Raw genomic sequence first — 24,859 nt, 5'->3', positions numbered from 1 at the left:
CAAGGATTCCTTCTGTTGACACAGAGACATTTCCGGAAGGTCTACTCTCTACCAGGCATTCCCGATATACTCACTGTCTCATCTCACCCTGACAGTGACCCCGTGTTGCTGTGGGCTCAGAAAGGTTACACAACTTGCTCAAGATCAGTGAGTTAGCAAGAAACAGTGAAATTTGAACCTGTATCTACCAGTGACTAAAAAATGCCCTCTCCACTGTACACCATGGTACCTGCCCTCCCGTAATGATCAATTTATCAAAATCAGCAGGAGGGCCTCAGGTATATTTTCAGTGGCAGCATTTAAGTGAAAAAGAAACTTCCCTTAGAAAACTGCTAAGCCAATCCATGTGTGTAGAGAGGTAGATGGGAAGTGACAGAAGAGGACCAGGCTACAGAGCCAGAAACTTATATTCAGTCATTATGAACAAGCTCAGAGATGTGATCCGTCAGGGCCTTCACGTGTCCATCTTTGAAATGCAGATGTTAATATTTGTCCTTCCAGCTCCACTTCTGTATGGCTGAGGAAGCTCCTATCAGATTGACTCTCCTGCAGATGACAACTCTGAGCTCTGGACATAAGTCAAAAACCAAAACTGGAGGGGAGTCAATACTTGGAAGGAACGTACTACACTATGTTTTTGTTATTTATGGCTCTGAGTCCAACATCAAGGCCTACTCTGTACCACAGGGGCAGCTAAAACTCAGAAACCCACAGTCTTACTAGCTTGGAGAAACAGAAGACAGAACCCAGGGCCATTTCAGCTGATGGAATACGAAGGGGGAATCCCAGAAAGGAGACAGAGAGGAGAAGGCTCAAATTCTGTGTATAAATTCTGTCTGAGTCTCTGGTTGACCACTTAACCACACATGTATTAGGTACTCTCCAACCAGCCCAGTTAAGGCTAAAAGCACAAAGTGAGATTTGAGCCACCACTCAAGAGACATACTTTGCAGTTGGAGTCCTAGTAAACTGCCAGCTAAAACAAACAAGCAAAAAAAAAATCAACACTCAACAGAGGAGTATAACAGAACACAGAGTCTCCACAATGTAACAGTCACCATGTTCAGAATATAATTCAAAATTACTCCAAAACGTGATTAAAAATGTGACTCATTCTTAAGGAAAAAAAACCAAACAATCATTGATGACCAATCCCACGTACCTTAGAATAAAAATACAAGGATTTTAGAGCAACTCTTATAACTATACTCAGTATCTGTCTAAATCTACCTCACAGAGTTGTTCAAAGCTAAAGTACGATCAGGCAAGCAAAAACTGTTTTGATAAGTTTCACATATGTTACACCTACAACATAAAATGCAGGTGATCCCTAATTTTCATGTTTGTTCCTAGGAACCATACAGTAAAGCAAACCGTTTTAATATGCATGACCTTGCTTCTAGCAATGCTATACTCAAGGACTAAATTTTTGATGAAAACTCCATTTTTAAATAAATCACGAAGATAAATGATGTGTGATTATAAATCAAGGTCTATAAAGCGTACATACCACCATAAATCATTTAAAAATGCAAAACTGGGCTACATGTCATCACCTATTTTATGCAGACGGAGTGGACAGTGTGCACAGTGGTTACCACTGTGGGCTTAGAAGTCGGACAGCCTGGGCTCAAACCCTGGCCTCAGGAGATAAAAGCTGTGTCCCCCTCCATGAGTTACTTAGCTTCTTTGCATCTCAGTTTCCTACTGGAAAATGTCAATGATAATAGTACCTGCCTTATAGGATTGGTGTGATATTCACATTCAGAGCTTATACAGTGACTTGGTACAGAGTCAAGTGCTAAGTCAAGTGCTTGGTACAGAGTCAAGCAGGTGAGAGAAGGGAGATGACGTGACCAGCACTGCCCAGCTCGCCAGTTACAGAACTTGGAGTAGAATCTAGATCCATTCTTCCATTTTAAATCACTTCATAAAAGTTCTATAAATAGGCATAAGTGTACTGTAAATTGGTTACTCCAAGTTCCTTAAGAATTACAAAATGTATAAAAAAACATAAAAAGCACAACTCTGCCACGTCACAAATTTGGTCAAAAAATTATGTCTAAAAATTAGAATTTTTTTATCTTTAAATATTTTTTTATATTCCTTTGAATTTAAAAGGTCTTAAGATGTGGCTTAGAAGAAAACCATCCTTTACAAAAGGTGATCCTGGGACATTTACACGAGTGCCTTTTTTTTTTTCCTCCATGGCTTTCATCAGGGCCCACACAGAGAGCCTCAGAATTCACCTCATACATAATCACCAACAGCATCTTGATACAAGGATCTCATTGCAGACTTTGGTGTGGGGAAACCAAGCACCTCCTCTTCTGCTCTTGTATTCCCTGGTTCTCTTTTCTCTTCCTTCCGATTTCCCTAGCAGCTGACATAGCATTAAGAAGTTTAAGCTGTAAATAAACAATTGCGCAGGAATTTGGGAGGGAAAGTCGTATTTATTTGCCTGCATGATGGGAAAAGTGTTATAACGGTTTATGAAATTTTGGGATTTTGCCTTTAAAAAAACAACAGGTGTTGGGATAGGGACCGCTGAGCAAAGCAACTGTTCTTCCCCCCCAAAGCCCTCTTCCTTCTTGTGACTGTGTAAGAGCTGGAGAAACCAAATACAGGAATTCATTAGATACTGAACATATGGAAGCAAAACACAGCATCTATCCAGGTGGACACTGACCGGACGGGGATCTCTGTCCCAGTTCTCCTTCTGTGAGAAGAAGAGATGAAAACCTTCCAAAGTTCCCAGAACATGACCCCAATCTAACAACCGAGGCCAGAAAGAGGAGGGAGAACTTGAAGAAATCCAAAGGTTACAGGAGCTTCTAACACGTATATGGCAGGAGGACAGGACCAGGAGGCACTGATGAGAACTCAGCTGGAGTATTCTGGAATTGCAAGAAACACCTGCATGACTAAGGAGGTGTGGAACCCCATCAAGGCAGAGACAGGCCTGTTGTTTCCAACTCCAGGAGAATGTGATTTCCTGTTTGAAACAGAGTTGAGCTTTGTCCCGACACATGATGACCTTCCCAGGCCTACAGACTGGTCTCCTAATTACACAGGAGGGAATGTCTGAAGCGACGTGATTAACATAATGTTCAATGATCAAAAGCTGAGAAACGTGGCCAACACGGGGCCTTGACGAGACCAGGAGTCGCCAAGAAATCTGGATTCTTTCAGAGGCTGACGCCACCAGCTTGACTAGCCCTGGACGAGATCTTTCTCCACCAATGGCCTCAGTTTCCTCATCTGCACAGGGTCACGTATGGGTGGGGTGACCTCAGTGGCTCCTCTCCCTTCTAAATGTTTCTGGGAAATCACTGTTGGCTATAAATGTCCTCCTTCATAACACACATTTCTTCTCGCTGTGTGCATGCATACACGTGCATGTGCACGTACACACACACACACACACACACACATACACACACAATGTTAGACTGTAATTACCCTGTCTATTCCTTCAATATAGTGCAACACTGTTAGCTAGAGTAAATGACCTCAGCTCCCAAAACTGGGCACGATGACACGATACCAGGCCACTGGGGGTGCTTTGAGGCACCAGATTTCCACAAATTGATCAACGTATCACACCTATTGATAAACCTAGAGTTCTCTGAGTAAGACTCAGAGCTCCTTATATCAAATGATTAAATGAGATACGGTCCACAAAAGCACTCTTCACCTTTGCAAGCATTCTATTAATATAAAGCATTACTATTTTCCCCAACCCAGCCAGCCTCTTCTCCGAGGGCGAGCTTCTCCTCAAGGTCTCCCCACTTTTCTCTATTGTGCCCTGCCCTCAGAGAGTATTGAGCCCCACACCTACCTCTGGGCTACCCTCACCCTGTGAACACTGACCTCTCCTTGGCCAAAAGACGCCTGTGGTCCTCATGCCATGGGTTGGGTCCCATTCCAATTTCGAACAGGTGGGTGGGACCTTGGACAGGGATTAGGACAAAACCTCATTTTGCACATGAGGGAAGGAAGATCCAAAGAATCATTTAAATCATTCCTGTCTTGGGCAGCAAATCCTGTCAGGCCCTCGTGGTCACAATTCTTATTCAACTCTTCTTTGCATTTAATAACATAAAAAGAGTTTTCATTTACTGATCTATGGGCCTACCCAATGCTTTATCTCATGACTTCATTCAGTTCTAACCACCCCAGGGAATACATCACCATTTTACAGATTAGATACTGAGACTCAGAGGGGCTAAGTAACTCACTCAAGGTAACACAGCAAATTAGAGAGACAGGTCTCTCACCAGGTCTGCAGGCCTCATGCCCAGATCTGTGCCCCACAAAAGCTCACGCTTTTAATCACTCCAGCAGCAGCACTATTTCCTGATGTACAGGGTGATGGACTGATAAGTAGCTACTGATTAATTACTAGTTAATGCTGCTGCTATTGGCTTTCCTCCCTCCAAGATAAACACAGGCTGATCCATGAGAAAGATGCCAGCACACCCCCAGGAAGCTAGCCAGCCCTGTGGTGATGAGTGATGCTGGGGACAGTGAACCGGTCATCTATGGGTGTCTGAAGGCTACTTTAAAGCACTCGAGACGAGGTGACGACAAAACATAGGCTTCCATCCAATGCAATTTTGAAACCATTGATTTACCACGCAATGCAGTGTTAAAGTCAAAAGAGCCTTAGCCACCACGGTGCTTGCAAAATTCTGTAGAGTGTTGAAAAAAAGCACTATCTGATGGTCCAACATTTCCTATGGAGCCAGTTGGGAGACACCATCCTGCCAAGTTAGAATTCACTCTTTCAGAACCAGGAATATGAACGGAATCTGTGCCAGTCCTTCCACAGCGAGACTACACAGTTCTAGCAGTCAATGAATATGAATGAATGAATGAATATGAACAACTGAAGATTTAGATTCTCGGATCATTCCACCAGGCAATGAACCCCAGCAGGATGAGGTGTTGGCTGAGGCCAAAAGCCAGGTCCAACAGTCATGGAATCCATATCTGAGCAAGGCTGTTTACTCTTCTAGTTCCACCCGTCCCACATGATTATTCTGCATCCTGCAGACTAGAAATAGAATTTACGTCCCAGGGAAGGATACTGTGCCACTTGGGACTTTTTTTCATGAAAGAGTGAGAGCACTGCATGGACAGTTGCATCTTACTAAGCAGAAGCAAAGCTGTTTTGTTACATCAAGAATGTAACAAGGGCGTAGGGATGATGAGAATTTGAAGGTGTGGTCTGTGTTTTTGAAGGTTGGTCATTGTGTTGCTGTCTCTCAGGTCTACATTATGCCTTCCAGACCCCGATCTGTGTGGTGAGCTAGGACTCCACACACTGCATTCCTCCTTAGACAGCTGACTTCCTATTAGGTTCTGCCAGGGTGAGCTCTAGATGGAGAGTAGATGGCAGGAGAGGGGAGAGGGACCTCCTTCTGTTTGCAGCACCCCACCCTGGAAGCAGCAGCTGGTTCCAACTTCCAGCATCTTTCCACACCCCCAGAAGCAGTCTCATGTAGGTCAATGGTAAATGCTGAGTACAGAGCAGTTAATGAGACAGAAATGGCCTCCATCCTCAAGGTGCTTAAAATCCCGCGACAGAGAAGACACCGAACAAATAAAGAACTGGGATCACTGCTGTGAAGATGTACAGGTTCCTCTGAGAGCCCCATCTCACAGAAGGTCTGGGAGTGATGTCAACGGGATGCTTACATATTGGGACTTGTGGCTATTGGCACAAATATATAAGGATAATGGCACCAAACCACATTCAGAAGATCAACTGAAGCTGCGTTACCTACCTGAAGTCAATATATCTTTAAAGACGACTGGTGTGAATGTGAAAGAATTTTAAAATCATCCCGCATTATACAGTTTGCACATTAATCATTCAGTCATTCAATGAGCGCCCTGAGCCGAGGCGCTGAGGGCGTAGCAGTGAAGCAGGCAAAGCTCCATGCTCTCATGGAGCTTACCATCTTGTTGGGGGACACCATAAATAACGCAAAAAAAAAAAATAACAGTATGATCTCAGACGATGACAAGGTCCATGAAGAAAGGAAAGCGGGGAGTGGAGGTTGAAAGTGAATGGGGCGAGGGGAAGGGCTGTTTTAGGCAGGATGGTAAGAAAAGGCCTCACTGAGAAGGCGGCATTTAAGCAGAGACTTGGACGAGGGGAAGGAATGAGAAGATGTGGGAGCAGAGCTTTCCAGGCAGAGGGGTTCCACAATACCATTAGAGAGAAACTGCTCACGTGATACTGGAGGTATTCGGAGCATGCCATTGTGAAAGGAGATTCTACACTGAGGGAGAAAGCTGTCCGCCTGTTTCCAGCAAATCCTACAACTAACACACAGCTCAGTGGTCGAGTTCACGTCCCCACTGTGGCGTGTGGTTATTTTTCTTTACTTTCAATTTACATGGCAAACTGGAGAGAAATGAATTACATCCCCCTGGGTTTCTCTGTTCCGTACAATTAAGAAAAGCTATTTCTTAGTCACAAGGCAGATGACGACACCGAGATTTCCCATTTTCTCTCCACAGGGAAGCTGTCATCACTCAATATTAATTGATCCTACTTTTCATCCATAAAGCAGAGGTCGAGACACGTTTTTGGTCACAAAACGGCAACTATTATACTATTAAGGTAAATTATTAATGGCGTCTCCATTAAAGCACACTCGTATTCACGTGGCATCCACTACCTCAACTCTTACAGTGTTTTTTTCATGGGGAAAAATGAGTAAATTATGATATTCCTTCCTGATACTGGGTAAATCACCAGTGCCTATCTCGTTTAAGGTTGCCAGAGATTTTCCATCATTTCATCACAACTAGGAACACACAGAAAGGGTGTAATGTATCTTGAGTTCCCAGCAGGAAAGCATGTCAATTGAATGCAATTTTATTTTCCTGCTAGAGAGCAGATAAAGTGAAAACAACAAGAAGACACAAGAAACTCAAAAATTGAGGAGAGGGAGTATCATTTATGTATTTTTTTCTTTCTCTAGATAAAAATTTCATGTTTATTTTTAAAGTAGGACTGAATTAGAGGAACATAGTTTAAGGAATTGAGGGAGGGAAGGAGGGAAAAGAAAAAAGGAGAAAAACAATCTAGTTGTGTCTACAAGAAAACAGCTCACAATGAACTGGGGACGTCTGGGAAGAGCTGAACCCCATTACTACTGATGGGGTGACCAGATGCTGGCATCTAGTGAAGAACAATTCTCAAGTTTAAGAGAGGGCTTTGGATGCCTCTCTCTTCCAACTTTTCTTCAGTCATTTATTTATCTAAGTGCTGGGGCTTTGTGGAAAGGTAGCCACAGGACATTTGCATTCCCTCAATATGTTTAAGTGTCATAAGTCTTGACTTTCACAGCTGGAAGCCAGGATTGGCAGTTTACAGCCAGGGTGATAAATAACTGTGGTCAAAGCAGAAGGCTTTTCTTAAACATATAATTTAGTCTTGAAAAGAGATGCATTCTGCTCAACAAGGTCTATGATGTAAAACTAGAGATGCTACGGACGTGGCTCATGGCATCAAAGAAAGGATGAGGGCGGAAAAAGGAACAGTGATCCTTTTCTTCCAGACTAGCAGGTCACCGCAGGGATCACTCTTGTCCATGGCCTTGAAGGGACCTGTGCCCCCATTCCCCAGGTGTTGTATGTTGGCTGCCCCTTCCTCTGGAAAATTTCCTTTGGCCACATTAAAGCCACACGGTCTGGGAATCTAAGAAGCTTGCAAGAGTCACAAAAGCTACTAATGTGGCCCCTTCTTTCTATTCACTGTGGCGGAAACTGTGAATTGTGTCAATTAAAACCCATTTTCACCTCCTTCAAGTTAGTCTTCCCGGAATATAGATACTGGAAGCCAAAAACTACATTTCCTATTTGCAGATGAGGAAACAGAGGCACAGAGAGGTTAATGACTTTCCCAAAGTCACGCAGCTAATAAGTGGCAGAGCCAGAATTTGAAGTCTGGCTCAAGAGTTTGTGCTCTCAACCACTCCACAATGCTGCCTCTCATAGAAAACAAGACTTTTAACATAAAAGCCTGTATTCATTATCTATTGGTATGTATTAATAACAAATTACTCCCGAACTTAACAGCTTAAAACAACAAACATTCATTACCTCATAGTTTCTGTGAATCAGGAATGCAAGTGCAGTGTAGCTGGGTCTCTCTGGCTCAAGGTCTCTAATGAAGTGGCATCAGGGTCAAAGGGATCTCAAGGGTCCACTGGGGGAGGACCTACTTTCAAGCTCATGCAGAACTCAGATCCTCCAGGGCTGCTGGGCAAGGGCCAGTTCCTCCCTGGCTGTTAGCAAAAGGCCTCCCTAAGTTCCTTGCCACGTGGTCTCTCCATTGAGCAGTGCACAACATGGCAGCTGGCTTCCCTGAGAGGGAGTCGGCAAGAGAGAGTCCAAGATGGAAGCCACCGTCTTTTATAACTTAATCTTGGAAGTGGCATCCTGTCACTTTTGCTGAATCCTACTCACTAGAAGGAAGTCACTGGGACCTCCCATACTCAAGAGAAGGTTACAGAAGGGCGTGAACACCAGGAGGCAACCGTCATTGGGGCCATCTTAGAGGGCTCAATATCACACACCTGATAAGCAGAGAAGTTGAGTTTAAAGTTGTTTTTACCTCCGGTAACTAAGTGCCTAATCCCAAGCTCTGCCCAGGACTCCCAGTTTGGAGAACAAAACCTTGGTTGGTTCTCCTCTGGGGGGCATTGGCCCCATCATCTGCCTTAAGCCACCTCTGACTTCTCACTTTATAGCAAAGAAAGTAAAGGGTGTTAGGAGAAATGGTAAGTTTTCTCCATTGTTAATAATTTTGGTCTAATCCATTTAGATGAAGTTCACAATATGAACCTACTGAGTAAAAAAATTTTTTAAAGTTTCTGTTTTAATTTACAGTTTCCAGGTTGGCAAGAAACAGTGGGGAGAGAAGGAGCAGTTGGGCCGCCAGTTTGGGGGATAAAGCAAGGCATCTGAGCAAACCTTCAATGCCCTTCTCGCTGTTCGTAGGCTTCATCTCAGCCCAGGCTGTTAGAAGCAGCAGCAACCATTTTTCTTTCATGAGCTTCCTCTTACCCTAGCCAAACAGGCCATCTCTCACCAAGAAAGCCACAATGGACTGAAAACCTGGGAGCACACGCCAAGGCATCCTGGATGCATCTATTTAGTCCCTAAAAGCTCAGCCTGTAGGCATGAGCAGCCCAGATGAGTCCTTCACCCCCAGGAAGCTGGTTTGATTGAGGCAGTAATGCAGGGTTTTCCAAGCTGCCGTTTGGTGATCCCAGAGATCAGAATTGCTCTAGGTTTTCCAGGGTCTTCCTGTGCCCACGCAACCAGGCAGGGCCTGCCAGGTCAAAGATAGATCATGGTAAGTCGAGGCAGATGCTTTTCTAAGATAACACAGGCTCTATTAAGGCAGTGCCCACACTGGACTAGTTTCCAGATATAGGAAAAGAGACAGTGGGCTAGGATATTAATAAGGTAGAATTGGGTGAGATGTTTTAGACATTAGTTTCTCCATTGAGAGACTCCGCCTTCTTGTTCACATTTGCATGACCAGCCTGGAGACTGAAAAAGAGCAAGTACTCAATAAACATCCAGTGAATTAATTTTGTTGAATACCCTGTCAAACAAGACTGCTTTCTCCATCAAGGAAAATCCATCCCACCAAGTATGTCAGCTCCCTGAGGAATATATTACCAATCTTGCATCAAAAGCAAATCCATTCCATATGGCGCCATATTGTGCTCCTCCTTACCAAGCAACTCTGAATTTACACCTGGGATATACAACTGAAATAATGCCCTTCTTCTTTTAAGAGGGCCTGATAAAGCTGTCAAACTAATGCATCCTTCTCCTAGTAAGTCATATGAATGCACCTGAAAAGCATGTTTATACAACAGAATGAGAAAAAACTCCAGCTGCTGATAAGTGTAGCACGTACCCATTGCCTACACAATTTTTCTTTATCAGGAGATCTGACCTATAAACAAAGAACAGCTAAAGGCACATCTGAAATACAGAACTGAGGAAATGACTTTCTAGACTTAATGGCAGTGACATGCAATTTGAAGCCAAAATCACTTACTTTGTCACACCAGAATTACTTTTGAAAATATTTCATAGGAAAAATTCAACAGGCCTCCTTTCTTCTGAAGCCACCAAGAAATCTGGTCCAAGTACTGGTTAAAGCCTCTTTATAAATTTCTTTGTAGTATCGCTAATAACAATAATTAATAACGGGCATAAAATATTAAGTTGTTTTCTATTCCATTTTAACCAAATTAGATAAAAATGATTACCACTACCATGGCGATGCTTTTATGAATCCCTGCAGAAAAATAACTTGGTTCTGCTTTGACAGATAACAGTCATCAAGGAGGAATTTCATTTTATTGAAGGCAGCCTTAAGTCTCTGAAATTTACTGCTTACACACATATACACACACACACACCTGAGCCCGTTGTCATACAAGACTGAGTGTTGGTTCTTAGTCTGGATTTGGAGTAGCTGGGAAAAGAGCAAGAAGAGTTTTTATATTAAGAAAGGAATGCAAAGAATGACTTCCTTCCTCTTAAATCTAATCTTATTACCTCCATTAGTGAATGTTTAACAATAATATTAATACTAATAGTGGATTTCGTTGCATTATCAAAAGCAACAATACAGAAGATATATACAGCAGCTTTGCTGAGAAAAGCTTAAAGCCACTTCACACATATTATCTCATTTATCTTTAAAAATCCTCACAAACTCTGTAAAAGCATATTTATCTGCGGTAAGACATGTTTTATGGGAACTAATTTCCTTACCACTCTGCATCTTCTGTTTAAAAACAGGATCTGTTTTTAGCACACCTCCCAACCAGAACCTCAACTCATAACTCATGCCACTGACTTCCTTTCATGAGTCTTAAAAACAAAAAATGCAACCAACTCTTCGCAATTACCGAAACTGAAAACAAACATGACACACGAGTAGGAAATTAAATAAATTCACAGCGCCCAACAATTGCTGTTGCCCAAACTGAAATTAAATAAATAAACACACACACTCTCCATGAAAACTCTGCTACACAATTTATTAATGAACAGTGAAAGGAAACAGAAGCTGAAAGTGGGTCAGGAGAAACTATTTAATCTAATAGCCTAGAAATTATATCGGAAGAACAGATGGTTTCACAGAAGTCAATGCTACCTAGAGGAGCAAGGAGCGATTTTCTAGGAAAGGAAAATGTTTCCCTACCCTCCAGCACATACTATTTTCAGCAAAGGAGGAGTCTATATTCAGCCCAAGATAAACTCTGAGCTTGGCGCATTGACAGAACTGGGACTGTGTGGCAGCCATCCACACGTACCCAAGTTCAGACGGGGCCTTCCAAATCTGAGCTAGAGGTCAAACAGCCCTATTTTAAAACCAGCACCAAATGGGAGCTACCACTATACCCCAGTGGGTTATTCATCCACATCAGTGACCTTGGCAAACAAGAAAAGTGGTTCTCAACAAGTGATAGGCAGCGTGATCTTAATGTGGCTTTCCAACTCCCAGACCTTCAGGGGCCTGGGCAGCAGCAAGATGCACAGGCCACAGGGAGACGGAAGACCGAAGTTCAGGCTGTGGCCTGTAAGCCAGGCCCTCCCTGTGACTGAGCCTTCCCACCTATACAACAAGACTGAAAACTCACTTACAGAGCCGTAAGGATTACTTGAGCTAAACTATACGAAGCTGCATGGCAACCTGTGCGGCATGACACTTAGTTGCTATTTTCATGCCCCTCACCTATGACTCAGCAAACACACAGGTCAGTTCTCCTTAGAGCAGGGGTCAAAGGGAGGGCCATCACAGTTAGTCTTCAAATGTCAGCTCAGAGCCTACCAAACCTCAAAGCTGTACCTGTACCTCAAAGCTGGTACAGTCAACATTGCTTAAGAACAAAAGCTTTGAAGAAGGCAAGTCTCAGTTCTGATTCTAGCCCCATTACATATTTGCTGTGTGACCGTGGGCATGTTGGGTAACCTCTCTGAGCCTCGTTTCCTCATCTATAAAATCAGGTTCCTGTGATGATTAACTTACACCAAGCACAGTACATGGCTTGTTAGCTGTTATTACTGTTGTTACTGTTACGATATTATCATCACCACCCAAGTCTTTTGCTCTTGTCATCTGGTGGGATCCTCAGAAAGCCAAGAGAAGGCACAGGGGCAGAACAGCCTTTCTGTCATTGAGATTAGGGCTGAACAAGAGGACCCTCCCTCAGCCGTGAACTTAAGGTTTGGGAGAGGTAAAAAGTCATCCCCCTACTCCCAAACTCAAGACCAGGGGACCTCATGCCTTGTGCTGTAACATCCAGGGCTGCTTTGGGTCCCCCTTCTATCCATCCACTTCCCCTCCTTCATGGCTTCCTGACAGTTTGCTTCAAGATTGGTTGGTTTATTTGTTTGTTTGTTTTACCTGAAAAAAATGCCATCAACATCAGTGACTTTATGTTCAGTTCTGCTGGAGAGCTGCAAATATTATAGATGAATTTGTTATGTTCTAAAGCTGCAGGTATCATATTTAGAGAGCGGTAATAAATACCTCATTAAGGATGGCAAAACAAACACTTCAGGCTACTTGAGGCTCCATCTGAAGGAACCCCATGGTGAAACCCACTTTAAACCAAGAATCCTCCTGTAATGCAAATAACCATCCCATCCCCCAGTTCGTTTTTTTTCCTTTCCATAGCTTCCTATGTGGGGCTTCCCTGTAAAGGGAAACCCGCACCTGCAGGCACCGATGGCCAGGTGTCACTCCTAACCAACTCCCTGATATATCCCAGACTGAAGCTCTGTCCATTAACGCTTGTTCTAGATTGCCAACTCTACATCCTTTCTATGGAGCCTGGGCAGACTGGCAAAGGGCAAGGCAAAGAAACAGAAAAGGGATGCAGGGAACAGAGGTGGTGGAGACCTCATTAAGGCAAAGGCTTCCAGAAAAGAGCCAAGGAGGCTGGATCATGTGACCACCAGGGCCCAACCACAGCCAACGGACCTGCTTCTAAGGAGCAGTGGTTAGAGCTAAGTGTGATGAGACATGTAAGTGAAAACGAAGCTCTACCTAGATGTGGGGGTGCAACGGGGCCCCCGATCTGCCTGGTGTGTGCTGGTCAGAGCCATACCTCTGGCTGCACCCTGAACTGGGCTATGCCCTCCTGCCCTGGCCAAGTGGAAAAAGCACAGGCATTCACTAGCCAAGGCCCCTACACAAGAAAGGGCAGTCTGCAGGTCCCAGACCACTAGCTACAAACCCGTTAGCCAGCAAGAAACTGCTCTCTATACCCACCCCTCACTCTTTCTCTAGCTGGGCCCAATGACCTCCTTGCCAACACACATGCCCATCCATGCCACCTCTCACCCGCAAATGCTTCCTTCCCGCCTTGTTCTCCTGTCCCCCTCCACAGTGGCTGGTTACCCCGAAGGGCTGGGCTCTCAGGGAAGAAAGCCTGGAGGAAGAGAAGCTTTTCTTGGAGTTTGAAGGAGAAGAAGGACCCAAATTAGGGAGTAGGGAGGCGGGTCCGTGTTCCATATGGGGTATGGTACAAGCAAAGTCAGAGGGGCAGCAATTTGTGCTTCCATTTCAGGAACAGCAAACAGGTTTCTGGGATGACTGTTGGGAGAGGAGGCTAAGGGCAGATAGGAAGGAGCTGGCTTGAGAACCATTGGCTTTTCTGATGGGCCACCATTTAAGGTTTTAGGGTTCCCTGGACAGGTGGGATGTCCACTGGGGACAGCTGCGTTTCAGTTACAACTGAGATGTGGAGGACTCAAGTAAGAAGGATGATTTTGGCTGCCGGGAGGAATTTACTGCCCTTGGTCTAATCCAGTGGTTTCCATAGTAGCTACAGCAAGTGGCAACATCACCTGAGAACTTGCTAGAAATGCAAAATCTTGGGCCCCACCCCAGACCTACAGAATGACAGGTTCTAGGGGCAGGGGCTCAGCACTCTGCGTCCTAACAAGCCCACTAAACAATTCTGATGTTGTTAAAGTTTAAGAACAATTGTTTGTACCAAGTCTTCCCAACTTATCCATGTCACACATTCAGCATACTGGGGAAAGAAACCAGGCTCCGGGAAACTGAAGTTGCCTGCAAGAGAGTCAAACAGCTCGAGGGCTGTAGGGAAACAAAATATCAGCACCTGTGACCCACCTGAGGATAACCAGTTGGGGTACCCACGCTTTTACCAACCACCTGGTACTTCACAAATGCCTGTTAACTCGTTCTCAGCCACCGCTACACACTGGCATCAACTGTAGTTTCAAAAAATACTGATGCCCAGGTCCCTTCCCCATTACTGACTGAATTGATCTAGGGTGCAGCCTGGAACATGAAAATTGTTAAAACAGAGTTTTGAGAATCACTGCGTCAACTGGTATTTTCTTTTCTTGTTTTTAATAATATGGCCTGTCCTTCCAAATATATTTCTTACTAGCTACTTCAAGGCAATAAATTATGAGTTGGTCGTAATATATAGTTAGGTATATAGATAGTTACTGAATTTATGTTATGCTTTAAAAAAATCACACCAATATCTTTTTTTTTTCCCTCCCATCTCCACTCAGATAAAAGAAATTTGCACACCATCTGGTCTTTGAAGGTTCTTTAAAGTGTGGTCCCCAGACCAGTATCACCTGGGAACTTGTGACATATGCAGATTCGGAGGCCTTGGCCCAGACCTACTGAATCAGAAACTCTGGGGCAAGGGCCTGGGATTCTGGGTTTTAAAGAGCCCCCCCCCCCCCAGATGATTCTGACTTGCCTTCAAGTTGGAGAACCACTACTCTGAGAAAATAATTAGTCCTAAAGGCTTGTAGTCTTTCTCTGGAGATTAACATTATTTTGGACAATATCTTAGAAGTTGTTTATCTGTTCATGACCCATGAAACCAGACAATGCCAGGATTTACAACTAGCCATCAGACATCCAAGCTCTTAGCCCCAAAACACTGTAGTCTGTTAATTTTCAGACCTTAACGTAAATTGGGATCCTTCCTTTCAGAGTAGTCTTCTCCCAGTTGTGAAGAGAGATTAAAAGCACAACTTAAATAGACAATGATTCTCAACTGCTTCTGCAGTTGTGTTTAGGGCTACAGTTACCCAGACTAGACATTAAATAAAAACTGGACCCTTAAATGATTCATTGCATAACATGCATGTTTTGAATAGTGAACGTCATCCTGTGTTATTATTATGACCACCCAAAATTTATATACAGAGCTTAAGGCTAAAATGCTGGCAGCCAAACTCTAAGTTTGAGCCTGGTCAACACATTGTTGAAGAAAAAAATCCCAAAGGTCAGCTCTTAAAGACCTCTTAGACAGGAAAACCACAAAGATGGGAATTTAAAAAATGTGGCCGTGTGAACTGATCCTAGAAATTGTAATGTGTGTCATGGGAAAGTTTTACAAGCAAGAATGTAAGGGGAGAAACAGAAGACCAGCTTCAAGAAGATGTGCAATGGAGCATGAGTTACTTTTCGAATTTTTCATGGGGAAGCCCTTCAGTTTAGTTTAAATTCACCACAATTTGCAGGCGAGTCAGGGATGAAGAGAGCCCAAAGTTAAGGCTCTAGTGTTCAGTAAGATGATGCGATGTGCTACAAACATCCAACAGCTTGGTGGCCTCGGACAAGTGACTTTTATAACCTCTCCAAACTCGAGAGCTCAATATATTCTTCTATACAATGGAGGTGACTCCACCCCCTCACATGATTGTTGTCAGCTTGTTTAAAATTGATTAATGACCCTAGAGGCTGAATAAAGAGTAGCTCCAACAACTACATGTAACAACTGAAGCTATTACGTACCTTGCATACAGTGTCGCTGGAAAAGTCGAACGGTACAACTACTTTGGAAAACAGCTGGGCAGTTCCTTGCGAAGGTAAACACACATTTACCAGACAACCTGGCAATTCCACTCCTGCATATTTACCCACTAGAAACAAACATATGTCCGCACAAGACTTGTTCACAAATGTCCATAGCAGCTGTTTTGATAATAGCCCCAAACTGGAAACAGCCCAAGTGTTCAACAGGAGAATGATTACACAATCTGCGGCACATGTATGAGATCTGGATACATACAATAGCATGGATGAATCACAAAAGCGTTACGCTAAGTTAAAGAAGTCTGACACAAAAGAATACATGGTGTGCTTCCATTCCTGTTATTCTAAAAGAAAATGAATCTACAAGCAAAAAGCATCTACAATGACAACAGATCAGTGGGTGTCTGGGGCAAGGACCGGGGGCAAGGTGGGCATGAGGGACTATTCTGAAATGATGGAAAAGTTCTGTATCTTGGGTGTGGTGGGCGTTACATGGGTGTTTACATTTATCACAACTCATCAAACCATACACTTAATATGAGTGCATTTTATTGTATATAAGTTATACCTCAATACAGTTACTTAAACACATTCACTGAGATACCCCTCAATAGGCCTGACAGGTTGACACTGAGCTCTCTTTTACGTGCAGTACAAAAATCCTGTGAGAAGAGAGTTCAAACACTCGTCCCACTTACTACTTACAGTATACTTCTCCATGTGGAAAAAGGAGAGAAAAAAGTAGTACCTGCTTTCCAGCTCGCAGAGATACTTGGATGATGGAGTGAAAACGTTATTTGAAAATGCTTTAAAACAGAATCAGAGGATCCAGCCATATGGTCCTCATGATAGCCATCCAGGTGCCAGCAGACATACCTCCACCTCTAGTCCCTGCTCTCCCTCACCTGCCACTCAGACCGTGGGACCGCCTCTTAATCTCTCTTGACCCCACCCACTTCTCTTGTTCCCACTGCAACTCCTTCAGCTGAGACTACCCTCACCTCTTGCTTGATGGCTTCCAATGGCTTCCAAATGGTTTCCTCTCCCCCAATTTCACCCCTTCCATCCTTCTCCATTCTACGCCCAGAACAATCTTACCAGAATGTGAATTTGATCATGTCACTTACCCTCTCCTCACCTTAAAAACTTTCAGTGATAATGACAGAGCCTAGAGTCCTCAGTCCAAGAACTAAGACCTTTAGTCATCTGGCTACTTACTCCTCCCAAAGGCCACACTCCAACCAAACTGAGTTGCTGACAGCTTCCCACATATGCAATGTTGTCTCCGGGTTCTGGCCCCTCCCACAGCTTGTCCCCCTTACCTGAAAAGATCATGTCCATCCACCCTCATTCTTCTGCCTGGCTAACTCCAAATCCACCTGCAGATCTCAAATCTTCCTTGACACACAAAGCCTTCCAACAAGACTGGGGGCCACAATGTCCCCTCTATCACCATCACTCTAGCACTGAGTACTACCATCGCCTGCTTCTTCACCTCTAAGAGATTTTGAACCAATCTAGACGAGTGGACTAGACCACTGCATTGTGTCCCTTCAAAATTCAAATGTTGAAGCCCGAACCCCCACTGTAACTGTGTTTGGGGTAAGGAAGTAATTTAAATTAAAGGAGGTCATAAGGGAGGGGGATTCTAATCCAATAGGATAATGTCCTTATAAAGAGAGACGAGAGAGAGAGAGAGAGAGAGAGAGAGAGAGAGAGAGAGAGAGAGAGAGAGACAGAGAGACAGAGAGACAGAGAGACAGAGAGAGCTTTCTCAGCCATGTGAGGACACAGCAAGAAGGCAGTCATCTGCAAGCCAGGAAGAGAGCCCTCACCAGGACCCAACCATGTCAGCCCTCTGATCTCAGACTTTCAGCCTCCAGAACTGTGAGAAAGTAAATGTCTGTGGGTTAAGCCACCCAGTCTGGAGTACTTTGTTATGGCAGCTGAGATAAACCTAAGACAACCAGGATAAACCTCCTGTTCAGTTCACCCATATGTCCTTAGGAACAATACCTGGCCCCAGGTTGACATTCAATAACTATTTGTGGAATCAATGAACTGTCATCCTATGGTCCCTAGAGAACCCAAGGGCAAACTTTCATAATAACAACAGTGCTTTAATCTGAATTAGAGATGCAGATTCAGGCCTGGAACCAAGTTATCCCCTCTTGAAAACAGACTAGAGCAGCACTGCCCAATAGAACTTTCTGTGGAGATGGACGTGTTCTCTATCCATGCTGTCCAGTATGGTAGCCACCAGCCATACGGGGTTGTTGAGTATCTGAAGTGTGGCTAGTGTGACAGAGGAACTGAATTTTTAATTGTATTTAACTTGAATTAATTATTATATTTACATAGCCACGTGGCTGCTGGCTCCCGCACTGGACAGTGCAGGACTCGACTGTTCAAGCAAAGATCAGGCCCCAGGCATGAGTCTCGTTATACAGATCACTCACTGTGCCAACTGTCCCTGGCACCAAACTCATATAAAACACAGTTGATTCTCATAGAGCTGACACAGGTAGCTTTCAAGTGGTGTTAAGAGTGGCCTGGCACAGAGAAGCTGGCAAAATGCACACATAAAAGGGATAACAAGGCACCATTTTTGCAGAAATTATGATGCTTTATGGGCCTCTGTCTGTGATGAAACCCATCAAAGGGCACGTTCATCCCTTGGTGACCACAGAGTTAATTAAAAATTTCAGACCTGATCAAATCACCCAGAATTGCGATTTGGAGCAGCTTATGTGCTTCACTGTGAGATTCCTGCTGCTTTTTGTCGCTGCCAGCCCTACAAGTGAGGTTGCAGGTTCCAGAATCATCCACAACAGCACCAAGCTCTAAGCAAAGGACAATCAAAACAATGTTAACTTGGATCTTTATTTTTTTCCAAAAGTGCATGTGATCCCATCAGGTGGAAGTGGACCAACACTCTTTCCCCGACTTGTAACTTGTTAGAGTCAGATGAGCATGTTCTCTATGAAAAATAAGCATTATCAAATGCTACTTAACATTTTTCGATGGCCAAAACCATATGGAAGAGGAATATTCTTCTGTGCCTCTACATGATAACCCAAGTTTTTTTTACAAGACTTGGTGTTTCTCATTGGTGTCAATGCCTATTTGTCTAATGCCTTGCAGTTTAGAAGGGACAAGAGCTTTGATGCCCAAGAGATCTAGGTTCAAATTCTGTCCCAGTCACTTCCTAGCACTGCATTTTTAGAAAAGTTACTTAACCTCTCTGAGTGTCCATTTCCTTATCAGCAACAAAGGAATGTGTGTACTCATATACCTCATTAGGTTACTGTGAGGATGAAATGACGTAAGAAGCCACACAAAGATAAAGGGTCACAGCAACTTAATTTGTAATCGCCAAAAACTAGAAATGACCCAAATGTCCATCAATAGGTGAACCGAAAAACAAACTGTGGTACATCCATATGATAGCATCCTACTCAGAGATCAACCAATAAGGTATAATCCCATTCGAACTCCTGGAAAAGAACTTGCCAGGCTGCCAGGGAAACAAACAGCATATGTAATGTTTACTTTGAAGGTTAACTAGAACTCAACTATTTAGGACACACTATTCTCAGCTAGAAAGCATGAACGGAAAAGAAGAAGAGAAAGATGAGCGAGGCTTGGTCTTTGCCCTCAAGGAATAAGTGTACTACATGTGATAACAGTGGCATAAGGATGGTATTGACAAACTATAGGTATGCAGAAAAGAATACTTCCCATGAGATGGATGTTAAGAAGGAACAATTATTTCAGGTGGGTGGGATTCTGGCAAGCAGTGCGGGATGGGGCAGGCCCTGTGTGGAAGGAGCAGCCTGTGCTGAGCTGGGAAACTGGGAAGGGAGGGTCCCAGGGGGGAGAGGGCAAGGCCAAGGGCCAAGGCACATGGTCCTCCAGAGGACGAGTTGGGGGAGGGTCGGCAAAGAGCAAGGCCATGCTGAGGAAAGCCCTGAGCACCCGCTGGAACCTCCATTTCATTCATCCAGAGGAACCAGCCAAAGAGTTCAACATGATCAGATTTGTGTTTTATACAAACAGGTCCTATCTCGAGGGCAATTTAGCAATTTATCAGGAGTCCTGACATTTGTATCTTTCAACTCAGTAATTCCCGAGGAAATAATCAGAAATGCGTGCAAAGATTTATGTCCAGCATTGCTTATCACAATATTATTTATAATAGCCCAAAACCTGAAATAACTTAAATGTCCAATAAAAGGGGACTTCTAAATAAATTATGGTATGCTGAGTGATTGAATCATGTATAGCCATTAAATCATACTTTTGGAACATATGGAATGACAAAGGGCATGCCTCACTATACAATATTAAGGTGAAGAAAAGCAGGATCCAAAAATATACATTGAGTACTCATTCAACAAATATTGATTATTTACTGTGTGCCAGGCACTGTTTTAAGTACTGAGATACAGCCGATCAAACAGACACAATCTCTGCACTCATTAGAAGGGCTTCCACCTTCTAATGAAGGAAAGCAGGCAATAAATAAGGAAACAAACAACAATAAGCAAAATATATAGTATGCAAGATGGTAAGAAGTGTTATGGAAAAAATCAAGAGGGAAAGGGATGGAGGGGTGGGTGGAGGGTTGGTAGAAATTTTAAACTGGTGGTCAGGGAAGGTTCCACAGAAAAGGGGATCAAAAGTTTGAGTAAAGAGTCTATCTGGGTGGACTTCCAGGCAGAGGCAACAGGCAGTGCAAAAGCCCTGAGGAGGCTTGGTGGCTTCTAGAAACAGCAAGGCTGCAGCGGTGGAACACACAGGACAAATGGCAAGAGAATGAGGACAGAGGGACGCTGGTGCCACTCGGGGTAAGGAGAGCCACAGCAAGGCTTTGAGCAGCGGGGTGCTGTGACCTGTGGGGTGACAAAAGTAGAAGCAGGGAGGAACAGCTAGGATTTTCCCAGTGTTTTCCTAACATTTTATAATGGGCATGTGTTCATTTTATAATCAGAAAACAAAACGTAATCCAATCAAAGAAATCACAATGCAGAAAACAGTGTGGGTGCTACGACTGGAGCACAAGGAAGCGAGGAGCAGATAAGGAGTCTAGGGAAGTAATTCAGATGATGAGTGATGAAGCAGTGGGAAGGCAGAGGAGGTAAGCAAAAATTACTCTTCTTAATAATAGAAGAAATATAACCACAATGCAAAAATATATAAAAAAGAATTCTCCCATAATCTCAGTACCTTGACAATCAATTTTTAACATCTTGGTAATATTTCCTTCCAATCTTCCTTCCTGTACGTGCTTTTGTGTTTTTTCCTTAATTGTTCTAGAATGTTCTAGAATGCCTAGAATGTTGTGGGCACTCAAATATTCATTAAACAAATAATGGATGACCAAATGCTCCGAATAATTTTGTGTTTGGACTTGTTCATGTTACAGTAACTCTAGTATTCTAGTATAAACATTTTCAGAAGTAGTTTTAATAGGCTCAGTGATGGAATGGAAATGGTGGCTGAGGAGAAGGCATGGTCACAGAGGACTAGGGTGTTAAATCTGTCTAAGGGGATGGTGGTGACATTATTCATCAAGGGTGCCAGAAGGAAGTAATCTAAATCTGATGAGGAAGCTGCTGGGTTTTGTTTTGGGGACTTGGAGGGGTACACAGAAGGTCCCAGCAGAGACACCCAGCTGCCCATCTCTGTTAGGGCTCAGGAAGCAGCAGGTGACGCCTCAGCATGGAGGTGGTCGTAGCAGGAGTAGTCAAGGAGGGGGAGGAGTGGTAGCAATGTTAGCAGCCCTCCTTCCTGCCAGACACTGTGCTAGGAGCTTCACCCATCTTCCCCCTTTTCATGGTCACAGCTGACCTAAGAGGTGGATATTCATGTGCTCATTTGATAGATGACGACCCTGCAGACCTAGCGATTTGCCCACAACAGAGCCAGGATCCACACCCACGAATAGGAGAGCTGGTCCCACTAATTTTCTTTTCTGTGAATAGAAGCTTAAATATACTCAGAAGCCCAGGGAGAAAGTGTCTTAAGACGCTTTAGTTTTGTAGCGCCGGGTTTTTGCTCCCAACTTTCAGGGAGCCCCCCAAAAGGAAGAATGCTCCCTTCCTCTTCTGAAACATATTTTGCATGTTTTCCAGCTTACAATGATAACCTGTTGAGTTCTGTTTTGTTTTGTATGTGTATGAGTCTTCTTTCCCACTAGGTAAGGAGCTCCAGGAAACCATTTCTCCATAGCACCAGCCCACACTCTGCAAATGCTCTCGAATGAAAATGTTGACCAGTGCCAGTGGGGCACTAGTGGTGGTAGGTGACCCGGACACCCTCTGGCTCAGGCAAGGGAAAGCCAAGCACAGATGGACGAGCACTCTTAAAAGACGGTGGAACAATGGGCACATGAGTTTGGTTGGACAGGCAGATTGATATGAGGAGATAAGGCAAATGTTCCTTTTCCTCACAGCTTGCTGGGAAACAGGGTCTGTAAACTGGTTGGCCCATGGGCCAAATTCAGCCCACCCATGTGTACTAATTGGCTCATATATGGCTATAATTTGTAACAATTTTAATGACTTGCTATCTTTTAAAATATGACAGGTTTCACATCAAAATTTGGATCTCTGCAAGCAGTCTTCTTTGGACAGACCCACCCTTTTCATTTCCCCACAGCCCCCCACCATGCCCACTTCCCCAGTGTGTCCTTGTCAGGCCCCAGCAGCACTGACTGGGGCAGCTACAGCTGACCTTGCGCAGGTCGGGCTGCGGTGCCAGGCTGGGTTCGAGCTCACCCATCACCAGGAACACCGGGGTACCTGTACTCACCTGCACTCAGGGTGGTGAACTCCAGGAAGCGATATTCATAGGACACATCTATCTTGGTTTCGACCTGAGGCCTCTTCAGAGTCGAATAGATATTTCCAGGCCGTTTGTCATCACGTTTCTCTAACTTGTTCAATCCGCAACCCATCTCAGCAGCTGCCAGCCAGAGGGAAAAAAGGAGGGGAGTGTGATTCTTTTCTCCCTGAGATTTTGTATTTAAACACCACAGTATAAAAGACCCCATAATTTCCCTGAAGAATACATAAGGGACCTCAGCCTTTATGACATCTAGAGTATAATTTAATATATGACCTAAACACCAGAGGAACTGTGCTCAGTACCCCAGCTGGCTTCTCTTTCTGTTAAGATATCATTACCAGACATCCTGTGATTTTGAAATGACACCGAAAGCATACCTGTTCTATATCTTTTTCCCCTATCTGAGGAAAATAATACTTCGGCGTGTCTCAGTTCCACTACAATCTGTGCACGTGGTTTAAAAATGGGATCTAAAAAGCAATATGGTGTATTATGGTGTCAGTCCATCTGAAAATTAAAAAAAGCAAGAGATGTGTCACCTTCCCTGCGGTTGCTAAGAGAGAATAATAAGTTGTTGTTACAATTTTCAAACTCCAAAGTCCTTTCTACCCTCAATGTAATTATTTAGACAGGGATTTATATTCATAAAATATCTCTAAAAGTAAATGGTGGTATTTTTATGGGACTCATCTAAAAGTCCCCCTTTTTTCTTTTGTAAACCAAACCACAGGAATAATAGCATGCTTCCACGCTCTTAGAGAATCATTTCAAACCAAAATGAAAACTGGCTGAACACTAATAGCAGGGCCAGAGAAATTGGAAGCAGAAATCCACGTGTATTCAAGCACAGAACTGCAGCCACAGTTTGAAAACAAAATGGAGAAATGTTAACATAATGTGCATTTTGGGTGACTGAGCTTCTAGTCTTCCAGGGGATTAAAAACAATGAAGGTTCTCTGTTTATTTAGGCAGAATGACATTCGTGAAATGACTTTTTATCCCCTCCCCAGACTTCGGTGGAAGATATTTTCCGTTAGTGCACCAAGCATGACCAATATTTCCCCCCTCTCCGGGGCACTGGTCCTGCCATCAGAACATATTTCACAAAAATATTAACTGGCCAAGAGTATCACACACAGAAACGTGGTGACTGCTTCTTTTGAGAGATAAGAATTTCCTTCCGCTCAGTTCATTCACAAGGCACCCAGCTTCCTAAGGCAATTTTGCAAGCTCCAAAAAAACAAAATGAACCTCAAAAAAGCAATGAGGGTGTGTGTGTGTGTGGGGGGGGTGATAGTGGAAGAGGTTGGTGGAGGACAACCAGGCTATACTTTTCAGTAATTAAAAGAAGTCTGAAAGGATAGATGAGAACAGGAAGGCTTATTTATGCCTTAATAAGGGAACATTAGCGTCCAAAGGGCCAGAGCAGACATGATTTATGTGCAATCTGCATGAACTGATTACTTGTAAAATACTCTGTAGTTCTGCAGATTTCATAGCTGATTTGTACGGAGGCTTCCTATTTAACTGCAAGAAAGCAAGCCAACTAGCGTCTGCTTGGACAAAGCAGAAGTGGACAGGGGAGGCTCCTAAGTACTGGGGATCAGGTAACCCTGGTGAGATGAGCACTGTTACCACTAGAACAGAACTGGAAATAACTCAGAGGCTTACCAAGTCACTCACTTGCCTACCACCCTATGAAGGACAGAGTATTTGGGGCCCTCTTCCTCAAAAATCCTCCCATTCTTGCTATCCTGTTAGGGAAATTCTAGCATTAGAGATTCATCGCTTTGAAATCAGAATCACCCTACCTCATCAGCTCCCTGGAAACCACAAATATCTCCATGGGAAGAGCAACAAACTCAGCTCCTAGTGGTAGCCACGAACACTTTAGCGTGATTCAATTTCTTTCATAGAGGATAGGTTCCCTGACAGCAGTCAAAAAAGGAGGAGAGGATTACCAGGATGAGTAAGAAAGATTCAGACAAGGTTGGGAGAGAGGGGGAGAAGAGTGCCAAGAAACATTAGAAAAAACTTTCCCAAATTACAACTTTAAGGTTTCAATTAGTCTGTCCCACACTTGAGGTCTCTGTCCAAGTTCACCCACAAAGAGCACTGTGCTTGTCT

At 43.8% G+C, this 24,859-nt stretch overlaps 1 protein-coding gene across 1 annotated transcript in view; it reads right to left on the bottom strand.

The window, feature by feature from the left end:
* Positions 1–24,859, bottom strand: part of RFTN1 (raftlin, lipid raft linker 1) — a 186,843-nt gene that overhangs the window by 147,177 nt on the left and 14,807 nt on the right. The window contains exon 2 of the mRNA XM_033133101.1: positions 22,697–22,849. Coding sequence (XP_032988992.1) covers positions 22,697–22,841 — 145 coding nt within the window. The 5' untranslated portion in view covers positions 22,842–22,849. The remainder of the gene's footprint in view (positions 1–22,696; positions 22,850–24,859) is intronic.

This window comes from Rhinolophus ferrumequinum, chromosome 17 (assembly GCF_004115265.2).
Source record: "Rhinolophus ferrumequinum isolate MPI-CBG mRhiFer1 chromosome 17, mRhiFer1_v1.p, whole genome shotgun sequence".
Taxonomy (NCBI): domain Eukaryota; kingdom Metazoa; phylum Chordata; class Mammalia; order Chiroptera; family Rhinolophidae; genus Rhinolophus; species Rhinolophus ferrumequinum.
Note: the sequence above shows the minus strand (reverse complement) of the source record. Positions and strands in the feature narration are given on the sequence as shown.